Source organism: Leucopleurus acutus (genome assembly GCF_964270905.1).
Source record: "Leucopleurus acutus genome assembly, chromosome: 5".
NCBI lineage: Eukaryota > Metazoa > Chordata > Mammalia > Artiodactyla > Delphinidae > Leucopleurus > Leucopleurus acutus.
The window spans coordinates 37976746-37988769 of record NC_139147.1 but is presented as its reverse complement, the minus strand read 5'-3'; the positions used below and the strand labels follow the sequence as shown (position 1 = coordinate 37988769).

At 41.0% G+C, this 12024-nt stretch overlaps 1 protein-coding gene across 7 annotated transcripts in view; it reads right to left on the bottom strand.

Annotated features, from left to right (window-relative positions):
* The window catches only part of CADM2 (cell adhesion molecule 2), a gene marked incomplete at both ends in the record, with an annotated part of 1072922 nt that extends 1063292 nt beyond the window's left edge, over positions 1-9630 (bottom strand). For all 7 annotated transcript variants that reach the window (XM_082839305.1, XM_082839307.1, XM_082839309.1 and 4 more), the window contains one exon: positions 9570-9630. In XM_082839305.1, coding sequence (XP_082695431.1) covers positions 9570-9630 — 61 coding nt within the window. The remainder of the gene's footprint in view (positions 1-9569) is intronic.
* Between the last annotated feature and the right edge of the window lie 2394 nt (positions 9631-12024).

Genomic DNA, 12024 nt, shown 5'->3' with positions numbered 1-12024 from the left:
AAATGCTTTTTACTGCAATAGTCATAAAAAAAGAAAGAACAGTTGTATTTACAAATTAAACTCAAATTTTTTGATGATATATAACCCAGGAATACAAGTAAGTCAAGGGGTACAATTAATATAAGTATACTCTCAAACTCATGTAATGTAGGAACATATCCTTTTTATAATGGTGACATGTACTAAAATGAGCAAATTATTTGCAGCTATTCCTCCACAAATATAGTCTCTCTCTAAAAAAAAAAAATGTGTTTCTTTCTCCCTCTCTTTCTCTCTCTCGTTCAATATTCCTATATATTTGCACAGTTGTCCACATTGCATCCAAATCAAAAACTCAAAATATGTCTTAAATTTGGCAATGTACTGACATTTAGCAGCCCATGAAGATTGCAGGCAATTAATACTATCTAAAAATCTATAGCCTCAAATAATAACCAGCATAACTTCAAGATCCCACCATAGCAAAATGTGTTAATGGACTAGTTAAGGAATAGAGTATTGATTCAGGAACAATTTCTGATTCTTCTTTTTGTTTGGGAGAGTGAAAGGAACAATCCCTATTCAGGACAGGGGATACACATTTTCACTCATTATTTTATTTCATTCCCAGAGCAAAGAACTATTTAGAAATAACAGATACTGTATTCTGCATCACAATGGTGAATTTCATTCTGCCTTGGCAGGGTAACTAGTAAGTGTAGAATGTGAGTAACTGCTTGCTATACTGGAGTCATAGATATATAATTGCCTTCAGAAACATCCTTCTCTGAATACCACCTACACATTAATACATGACAGTGAACTTACAGCCAGACCCCTTGTTCTATCCACATGATCCCTGAAAAGGCTTTGAAATGAGGACACGTGCATAAATAAGGCACACTGAATATCACAGTACATGTAACAAACTAGAGTATTATGAATCCTTAGGGGAACCTCATAGAACTAATACATTTTCTAAAGAAAGCTGCACATGAGTAAAGAGAGCCTAAAATGCTAATTAGGTCCTCTCAGTGAAAGCTATAGAAAAGTTGATTCCTGAATCCTGAAGTTGGGCACAGAATGGAACATTTGTATACAGAAAGACTGAAGGGGGAAAAAAAAAGAATTTGGCATAAAAGCCCTTCAATAGATGATTTACACAATTCTTGAGAAAATAAATGAAGCAAAATAAAAGGATAACAGTGGGAGAATTCCAAACCTCCTGAAAGGGTTAAGTAGGAGAAGTGATTTCCTATTAGAAAAGAGTTATGTAACAACAGAGGGAAATACACAGCCTAGCATATGCTAATTTAGTCAGCTTTGCCAGGCGTTTCTGTGTGTTTGGCTGGCTGACTCACATTCCTTCCCTCCTCTTTTTGCCATTTTTATTATGAGACTAAGAAGGTTGAACTCTCACGAAATGCAATGATAACAATAACAAAAACAACTAAATGCACACTGTACGTGTTTTATCCTTGCTAAAACACTGGGGTACAAGCCTTGGAAGTTCAAAGAAAAAACACCCAATCTGGACATATTCAGTACATAGGTTTAGCAAAACTCCCTTTAACTAAACTTCATCCCCCGTTAATTTCTTTTAATGGGTCCTTCAGGTGGGTAGAACGGTGTGGAGTTGGTGGATATTATATTGCTAGAGAATATAAAGGAAGCTGAGTTACTATTCAGATATCAGACCATAAAACAGACTGCAATAAAGGAATGACAAATCAGAAGCTTATTGTGCATTTTATTTGCTGTTCAATACAAATATTCTAATCATCTCTCATTTCGGCCTAAGTCTACTACTTAAAATTGAAAGCAGAGGACATATAAAGTATGAGAGGGAATGGAAGGTATAGATGTCAGGGACATTTTCTCCAGCAGGGATATAGGACAAGCTAATGTAAAATATGAATTTATTATGAAAGTAGAAACATATTTTATGCACCATAAATTTTAGGCTTTGATGTTTAAGTTAGCATTATGGGAGGCACTTGTATCTCTAAATGCAAACAATTTTAGCAAAGAAGCTAAAAAGATTTCTTTACAAGAACAAATTAATTGGTTTTATAAATTATACTGAATCAATATAACAGCTATACACTTAGCAGTTGGCAGCACGTCCTTGTCAGGAAAGGTGCTTTCTCACTGTGCTCCCAAAGATGACTTTAGATAGATAATGCACTGTCACTGTAAATAAGCCATCATCAAATCTATAAAATTATTAGGGGGGGTCAATTTAACCTATAAATGGAATTTTGTACGCTTATGTGAAATTATTTACACTATTTGATCACACTTAGCTTTAAGATTTTCTGTTCTTCAAAGCAAATGAATGCTTATTTTTGTGTTCTAAACATCCCTAATGACGTCAGTATCTAGCCCCCAGAATAACTGCTTAACTGTGACTAAACAGGGGCTTCCCCTTTAGCATTCAGATGGCTGAAAAATAATTTAAATATTCAAGTGAAAACTATTTGCTGACTCAGAAAGAGTTATCCCCAGTGTTGAATAATGACTGTCTTAATATTTACTTCAAAGACCTCTAAAATAGAATGTGAATAATTAATGGCTGGCTCTCTCCATGGCAGGTCTCCTTACAACCTCAGCCCTGTCTCTATTCAGGTAGCAGTAGGTTCTCATCACTCAGTTTTATAAGCACCAAAGAAGATCCAGAATAAATGCTGAGCTCTATTGCAAATTCAGAAACTGTAAACCTTGCGTGTATGTGTTTTTAAAAGTTAATAATTGACACAGCCTAAGAAAATGTATTCAAATAATACCTTTTTTAACCTTCATAAAAAGGGTAAAAGAAAATAATAAGTGCAAACAAAATAAACTTTTCCTTTTTCCTCACACTTCATCCCTGAGAGCCCCAAGCTCTAATTATGTACAAAATTATAAACACGTCCTTCAAACATCTTTACAGTTAAAAATAACTGTAAATTTTAGGCTTGTATGTGCATATATATAGATAAATGATTGAGGAATATTTCCTTTCTCAGTAATTACATCTTTGATTTGGGCATTAATATTTAACTCATACCTAATTAAGCAGAATATTTACTTTCCTAATTTTTATATATATTACATATTGCTAAGATAAAAATAATTTCATATCTGTTTAAAGAAACCTACTGAACACATAAACAGGACCAACTGGCCTCATTTCTAGAATAAAAATCAATATGCATAATATGTTCAATTACTTTGTTCTGTAGCAAATGGAATCAAAATAAAAAATGCTACATTAGTTACTGTTATCTGATAGGCTTCCATGATAGGTTGCCCATAAGGTCCACAACTCTTACCTTTATTAAGGAACGTATTTGATGATTTTGCCTGTGTGATAAATAAAATTGTTCAGACAGAAAGGAAATATTCTCTACTAGTTTGACGTTAACACAAATTCCAATTTATGGCACTAAATAAACTGTGTGAACAAACATTGAACAATTAATTCCTATTCCTTTTAAAACTACTGTATTCTCGCAAAACAGGAAGTGCTGTAATAAGGAAAAAATCAAGGGACTGGGTCCTTACTCACTAAAGGAAGAGAAGGATAACAGAGTATTTGCCAGCTCAACATTGATTAGGTCCAACACATGTAAATAACTGCATAAGAATCCTATTTTAACTTTGCTATTTATTTTCATTAAACTGACCCGTGGTCCTGATAGTTTGCAAGATAGTTGCAAGTTTGTACCATTCATTTGATGAAAATGTTGATAATTTTATTAGGATTTTTTTACTACATTAATCTCTAAGCAAAATATGGGTTCTCTTTTGCTTTGCCATGACCTCACATGATTAGAAATACTCTCTGAATTGTTTCTAGTTATGAAAAGCTGAAGGATGCTTCATGTCCACTACAAGCTATGAAATATGAAAAGACTTCCCATTTCACTCATGCCACATGACTGCTTTCCTGCGTGTTCGCCTGCGGCTGCAGAGCACATTAGGCCTGAGATGCCATTTGCAACATCACACAGCAGGGGGCTTCAGCTGCCACAGCTCTAGGTTAATCTTCACCCACCTCTTTACGCAAGGAATTTGCAGATGTCTTTTTTTGATACTACAGAACTGCACTCCAAAAATGCTTGACATTTTCAAATAGAATGTTGGCAATGAACTTGTCTTTTTAAATATTTTAGGTTAAATCAGTAAATTTAAGTCATGCCCTTCATTTTTTTTTCATGAATTGAGTTTGTAATCTTATGCAAAATATTTGTGATTTTTAATTCTGGAAAAGAAAAAAAATGGGTAGGGAAACCTCACGTCAAAGAACAGCTGATCAAACTGTATTCATCTAAAGATGTATATCAACAGCTATTGCTATGATAATTTTTGATAGGAAAACAGTTTTCTAAACCAATACGACCTACAAAATGTTAAAGTTAACTCATATGTATTATTTAGCAAAGTAAGAGTGCTGATATATTATGAGGAGAAGGGACCATTTAACTCCATCATGACTAATTAGGACATACCTATTATTCAACTCAAAACTATTAGGCATTTACTAAACTGAGAATAAGAAGATTGCACAGATAAGTAAAGCTCAGGGCTTGCCCTCAGGAAGCTTAAGTTTAATAAAAACCAGGCAAGAGAGCTGTTTTAAGAGGGTAAACAAACCTGTATCTGACAATTCCACAAGGGACTTCTGACTTCAGTTTGTGATTTCCACTTCCTTGATTTGTTATTTCCCTTCTCACTGCCTCCTCAACCTACTCAGCTAGCTGCCACACAATGGGGGATTTTGCCAAGGAAGTTTAATGAAGTCTATTAAAACAAGGAGTCTCTATCAATAAATCTCATAGAATGCATGTCAGCATGATCAAATAAAACAATAATATGAAACACCTATGTTATATTATTAATGTACCCCAAATACTTCATAATAGATAAATTTTACTTGTCTTAACCATTTTTTACCCCATAGACCCTCTATTTTAAAAAGAAAATTGATTATCACTTGTTGTTGATTTCAGGCCACTTTAAAATGCATGCTTAGGATGTCTTCCAACATTTTTGCACATCCATTTGCTGTTTAAGTGATTTAAGTAAGTTTTTCTTTAAGAAAAATGACTATCTCACTATTTAAATGGGGGGCAAATATTTTTCACATATTTGATCTTCTGGTGGAAAAGGGAGGAAGAGGCCATCTCAGTTGATGCTTATCTTTGTCATATTATGTTCCCAGAATTCTACTAGCTGTAGAAATAGGGGAAAAGACAATGAAGTAAGCTTCCATATCTTGATACTAAATTAGTCTAGGAACTCCTCATATTTGCAGGGAGATTATCGTAATTACTGTCTGGTGTTTGCTGTTTAAGTCATAGTCATTGACTCTTGTGTACAAAGTCTACTTTTCAAAGTTTCAGCTGTTAATCAAAAAAAGGAAGGAGTGAGCTGTATCTTAGAAACTGCATTCAGCATAAGAAATGAGCTCAACATGGCTAAGGCTACTACATGTAGAGGGAAAAGAGTGGGAGAGACTTATTTTTAGGAAGTATTAAGTTGTCAATATTTTATTAAGTATATATAAATGTATTTTGCATTACAATGTGTTTTCTAAAAATGTAAGGGGAGATGCATGACACACTGAGGCAAGTAATATGTATGTTCAACAGACCTTTAACTTGAAGATCTTTCTAAGTATAACAAATTATTTACTAGAACGTCCGTCCCATAGCCACACACACACACAAAACCCCTAAAGCCCCAATATTAGTGTTGGGTATGTTTTTGTGTAAGGCTAACTCTAAAAAGGAAATAAAGTTCTCAACAAAATTAGAATCTATGCGTCTCTATTTTGTGGTTACATTTGCCCTTCCTTCCTTTTTGCCCTTTCTAGAATTGTTTGCTGTGCTAAACAAGACAGTCTCCATCTTTGCAGTGTCTCCTCAGGCATGGAAAAGGATACAGCTTCAGGGAGGGTCAGCAATTGAACTGGATCTACTCTGTAGCCAAGAAGAGGTCTTAGTTGCAGGTGGTAAGCTTTTATACTCCTCATTCTACAGAAATTCATTTCTTTAATGTGTCCCCTGCCTTTGCCCCAGGTTCTCCCTCTATGATGGAGGAAAATAAAAAAGGGTGCTGTATAGCTTAATATTGAATCAAATTTTATTACCTAAGTAGTCTACATTCCAAGTTATACTTTGGTCAGAAACGTTTATTTTCTATCTAACTATGCATTTCCTAAAGACCCAGTGAGGATGAAGTAGTAGATGTTGTAGAATAGAACTATTTAAGCCTTTTTTTAAAAACTCATTTTATCATTATCTTGAATCTCACCACTGGCTTATCACTCTACATATTAACAAGCCAAAAGATTGAGGTTGCTTCCCAGGAAAAGTAAAAAATTGTTGACAAGGTAAAACACAGTGAAACCACAGGGAAGATGTGTTCAAATGAGCCTTCTTGTCTAAAATAATGCGTACCACAAGAAATGGGATAATAATACAAAGGATAAATAAATTGATTAGTATGTCTTAAGTGAATATACCACTATAGTGTTGATAACGCTAATAATAAGAAGCTGCAGACTGCGTATAGTATTTGCCTAGTCATAACTACTAACAGGCAGAGCAGACTACCTCTGGCCAAAATCAGTTGCTCGCTAGTTCCCCCGCCACCCATCCTTCCCTGTGCATAGAAAGGAAAGACCTGCTAAGTATTTAATCTGTGTCCATGAAATAAAGCTTTCATTTTACAATCTAACCAAGCCCTAATAAAACAGTAGAGTAGTGGGAGAAACATAAACCTGGACCCTGAAGCAATGTTTTCAGCCAAGACCAAGACAGGAAGGCATGAGTAATTTGTTTGAGCAGGAACTGACAATATCAACAAAGTGTGATGTGTCTGTGGAGCAGTGTTTGATAAATGTGAGGCAGCCATAAACATGAGAAGACAGTCCAATGGGGCTTTGTGCCTCCTCCCGCTTCTAGTTTTTTTTTTTTTTCTTTAAATCTTCTTCTCTCTTTTGGTGTATTAATATGCCCTGATCTAAGATGCTCAGAAGTACACATACATCCTTGAGCTGGTGCTCTTTCCCTGGTTGCTGTATAGGACACTTATTTATTTATTTATTTGGACCTGCTGCTGGTTGCAGTGGTACATTTTCTCTGGTATACTTTCCACCCCTCTTCCCCAGTCTGCTGTGAAAGGCAGCATTGTTTCAATACTTGGTTTACATACTTAATAAAAGAGGCCCATGCCCTTAATAAAAAAGAATGCAGCTGATGGAATCTCTCAGGGTAGAGAAAGAGTAAATCCTCCTTCAGGCTGAGAGAGAGAGAGAAAGAGGCACCAGCAGACAGTTATTTTGCAGTGCACTGAATAGACAATTCACAGGGAAATGTTGAAGGCAGAGAGGACGCGACCCCCAAGTGCAGTCCATTGCCCACATGCTCTGTAATAAATAATCTTCTCGCACCAGCCCAGTAGTGTGTGCAGTGACGTGCCGGGGCCAGCATACACAGAATGGCAGGGAAAACACATCCAGTGGTGTCGAATTTTCATCGCAATCACCAAATTAACTGATTTCCCCACATCACACTCCCCTTACTCAGCGTGGCGTGTGCGGACACACACACAGACACATACACACACAGCAGAGCTGAGAAATGCAAGTTACTGAGAGGTGAAGTGGGGTCTCTAGGAGGATGTTTCAGGATGGATTAGAAACCTAAGTAATGTGTCAGCCACCGGATTACTTGTGTGAGGGTGGCGGTATAAGCGGTGGGAAATGGGACCAGGCGGCATAAGAAAGAAGAACAGGCTGTCTGCCTTCTCAGGGATTCTGGCACATGATATATCTAAAATTTACATCAAACATAAAATACACAAAGTTACCACAAAATATTCTAACACATATCTCTGCAAGTTCAGTTAGTTAATTCAGGAAAATTCTGTCCACTATCTCTTCTTTCACATTCATAAATATGCATTAAAAAATATATGGTCCCGGTCTACCGGAGGAGGCTAGGAGAGAGGATGCATTCCAAGAACTTGCTGAAAGATGGTTCATTGACCTCATTTAAATCCTCCAAAGGCCAATTGGGTTTTGCACGCCTGTGGTTCTATGTGTCTTACTTTCAGATTCCTTTTACCCAGGGACGAATAAATTTGATCAACTTATCTTTCCTACAAATACACAAATGATGACAGAGGGGATAGAGGTGGGCAAAGGTTTATCAAGAAATCAAGAGTCACGTAGCTTAAAAAATATCATATGGACCATAATTTCACATCCATCCTCCCTGTATCTCACACTCAAGCCACATCCCTACACCACTCTCTTCAAAGCAACAATCTTCCGCCTTACAGCCCCTGCCCACTCAGCCCTAGCATGCCGCCTCTGCCTCCACTACCACCCAAAGGGTGCTCTTCCTATGCACTCCTACTCCATTTATTTCATAATCACCATCGTCCTCCCATTCCACACAGCCCCCTCCTCTCTCCTTCAAAAGAGAGGGTCTGAGGAAAAGTGTACCCCAGTTCCCTAGCCAGTCTGCATCCAAAACCAGTGATTTGCATAATAACAGTGTTTTGTGCGGTTTCCCTCCGCTGCGGTCACAGGGGGTCCTACATTTCACGTGAAAGGATAATATTAATTACGGAAAAGAAGCGGCAGAGAGCGGATGGAGAGGTAGGGAATCTAAGCGAAAATCCCTTAGCAGTAAAGTAACTGCTAGGGTGCATATGTTTCTTGTCTTAAGAAAAAAAGAAAAAGAAAACCACACAGACTGAATAATAAAAAGTCAGTTTGTTGATAAAGTGGCTTTTGGTCTTTTAATTCTTCCCTTCCCCGGCCCTCTCTTTTTATTTCTTGGTTTATTTATGCATTCTTTCTTTTTCCGTTTACTCCTTTTTTTTTTCTTTTTCTTTTCGTTCTTCCTCCTCTCTCTCTCTTTTAACCTCAGACAGTCTCCTCTCTCTTCCTAGGTGAATGACATGTCTCACAACACATTCCCCCCGCCCCCTTCACCGGGGATGTTATTGCAATGCACACAGTGCTGCCGCTGCTGCTGTTCTCGCCGTCTCGGTAGCTCGCTCCCAGGCTCTCACACACTTTTTAAAGGCACACGGATATGATGACGGTGGGAGGAAAGGGAAAGAGAAAGACGACCCGAAAAGGGGGAGGTTAAAGAGGTGACAAGAGATGGAGAGGGTCGGTCAGGATTGTGATGTGGGATGTGGCTGGTGGGGGTTGGTGGGTGGGTGGAATGTTCAGAGAAGGCACAAGTTGCCAGCCAAAAGGCGTGGGAGTGTGTGTGTGGGGGGGGGTTGGTGCTGGCGATGATGGAGAGTGAGAGATGTAGGAAGCTCAGGTGAATGAAAAGGCGAAAGGTGCCCGTAAGGGGCTGACTGCCGAGAGAGCAGGGTTGAGACAGCGCTAGAGATTCGAGGGGCTGAAGCAAACTGCCACTGGCCCCTGCCGCACCGGGGTGTAGGGGGAGGAGGTGGAAATCGCCAGGGACTGGGGGACTGACTGTAAGGGGGAGAGTGGAAATATGGGGTGGAGTGAGGATGACGGGGAACGGGCATGAAGTTGATGCTCCCCGCGGCGGGGCGGGGATTACCTTGTAGCAGGAGCCCGCAGACACTGTAAAAGCGGAGAACGGCGCTGCGTTTCCAAATCATGGTCCCTTCTGTGGAGGGTTTGGAATGGAACGAGGGGGGCAAAGAGATGCTGGTGAGCGGAGCACCAGAGTGCGGGGCTCCGCCGGTGTCTTCCTCGCGGAGCCCTCTGGACCCAGGGTCCTCGCCGCTGCGGTGTTCGAACCCGCGGACGCTGATCAGCAGCAGCAGAAGCGGCAACGGCGAAGCACCCGCAGAATGGGGTTTCGGTGGGCAAAATAGTTTCTTCTCCTCCTCCTCCTGATGGTGGTGCAGCCGCGACAGTCCGTCTGCCAGACACGGGTTCGGAGCTTGCCTTCCTCTCCGCGCGCGCAGCAAGTCCCAGCACCCGCCGGGGCTGTCCGAGTAGGTGGTGCAGGGATGCCGGGGTGTCGGAGAAGGGGCGGACGAGGGTTGCAAGGAGTGGGTAGGTCACGGAAGGGAGAGGCGGGGAAGAGGGGGAGCAAGCAAGCAGCAGCCGCCGCTCGCGCTAGGGGTGTCTCGGGGTCCTGGGAGTGGAGGTGGAAGCTGTGCTAGAGGTGGAAGCGGCGCTAGAGGCGGTAGCGGCGGCAGCGGCGGCGGCTCCCGGATGCTTCGGCTGCAGCAGCAGCAGTGGCAGCGGTGGCGGTGGCGGCGGCGGCGGCGGCGGCGGCGGCGGCGGCGGCGGCGGCGGCGGCAGCAGCGGCGGCAGCTCTACAGAGCACCAGACACAAGGGCAAGCTCAGCGCGGTGGAGGCCCCGCCCCCACCCTGGCCAGGGACAGACACCGCCCCCCGGCCAATGGAAACACACCCGCCCACCAGGCCTGGCCAATGAGAGAAAGGGATGGGTGGAGACAGGCGCCGGGAAAAACAAACAGGCTTCTCAAGGACCCTTCGGGCAGGAAGAACTGAATCCCCCATTCACACACCCCCGGCTGTTCTCACCTCCTTAGAGAGTCTCGCCCTAACTTTCTGAGGAGACAGCACCTCCATTAATCAGTGCCTAGCCTTCGGGAAGGGTTTAGCCAATCGCCACCGCGAGGGGGCGGGGTTAGCCGTGTCCCCAGCAGGTTCTGGAACCCGTGGTGGCTGGGCCAGGTCTGGGTGCTAAGTTCTTGTGCGCAGTTGGACTCCTAGAGCAGATGGTGGCTGCACCTGCCCACTCACCAGCTGCAGTAGCATTCTCTGAAGCTCCCAGAAGCAAAAGGGAAAGATTGCAGAGGGCGTGGGAGAGGCTAAGTATAGGGAACACCTACCTGCCTACAAGAACTTGTGTGACGGAGGAAGAGTTAGGGGTGGAGGAAATTAATTTGTTGTTGCTGTTCTTGAGAATTTGACTTAATCTAGACGTAAATTTCAGTAGAGCTTAGCAGGTGACAGTATCACATCGGTCAGTACTGAGATCAGGTAGATCCAGGTTCAAATCCCATAGCTGTCACTTTTTGCTTCACAGTGTTTGATGATTTTACTTGAACGTTTAAATCTGAAGCCTCCTCAACTGCAAAATAGGGATAATAATAGTACTTAACTCTTGGAGTTGTAAGGATTAAGTGAGAATGCATACCTGTTAGTACAGGGCCAAGCAATGTGTAAATGCTTTATAAATGGCGGCTTTAAGCTGTTTAGTGGGATTCTTCTAATTCGGTATAGCAAGAAATCTTGGGCAATCCTCCATAAATGTCTTAACAGCAACCATAAGGAAGGGAGAAAAAGCATAACTGTGCTTTCTTCAAGGGCTTAACCAAAGGTGATCATGGAAAGAAATTCAGGAATCTGGAAAGAACCATCTCTATAAATCAGCACCCTGAATGTGCCCTTTAGAAGAGGAGATATAAATGAACAGGACATAAAATAATCAGAAGTTGTGTTTCCAAACGAGCTTAATTCCCAGGCTTTTCCCTATGACCAGTTTTTAATTGGACCAAATTAGCAGACGATGGACTAGTTCGGTAGTGTTAAATCAGTCACACCATAAATAAAGTCCATTTTGTTTGAGCGACTACACAATAGAAACCTGCAAGCAAGGAGAGAGAGGGAAAGATGAGAGGCAGGATCAATACTGAGGCCCTTAGCTCTTTCTCATTTGTTGCTTACTTTGCCACAACCTTTTACAACTTCAACCCCTGCCTTTTAACTAATGACCCATTCATTTCTCTCTCCACCTTTCTCCCCAGGTTCTCAAAATTAAGAAGGCACATGTCCATGACAAAACTGCAAGAAAGAGGATATGTGAATACTCTTGTTATTGTAGCAGATAGTTGCCTACTGTGAGTTTTAGCTGTTAGGAATCTAAGTCCAAGGATACTGCTATCATTTAAACTATTGTGAGCATCAGAAGGTGAAATTCTAATCATTATTGACTCATGCTTAGGTTTTGTGTCAGGGAGTATAAATAAAAATGGAAATGCCAAAGAAGTTAGGGTTTCTTTATCAACAC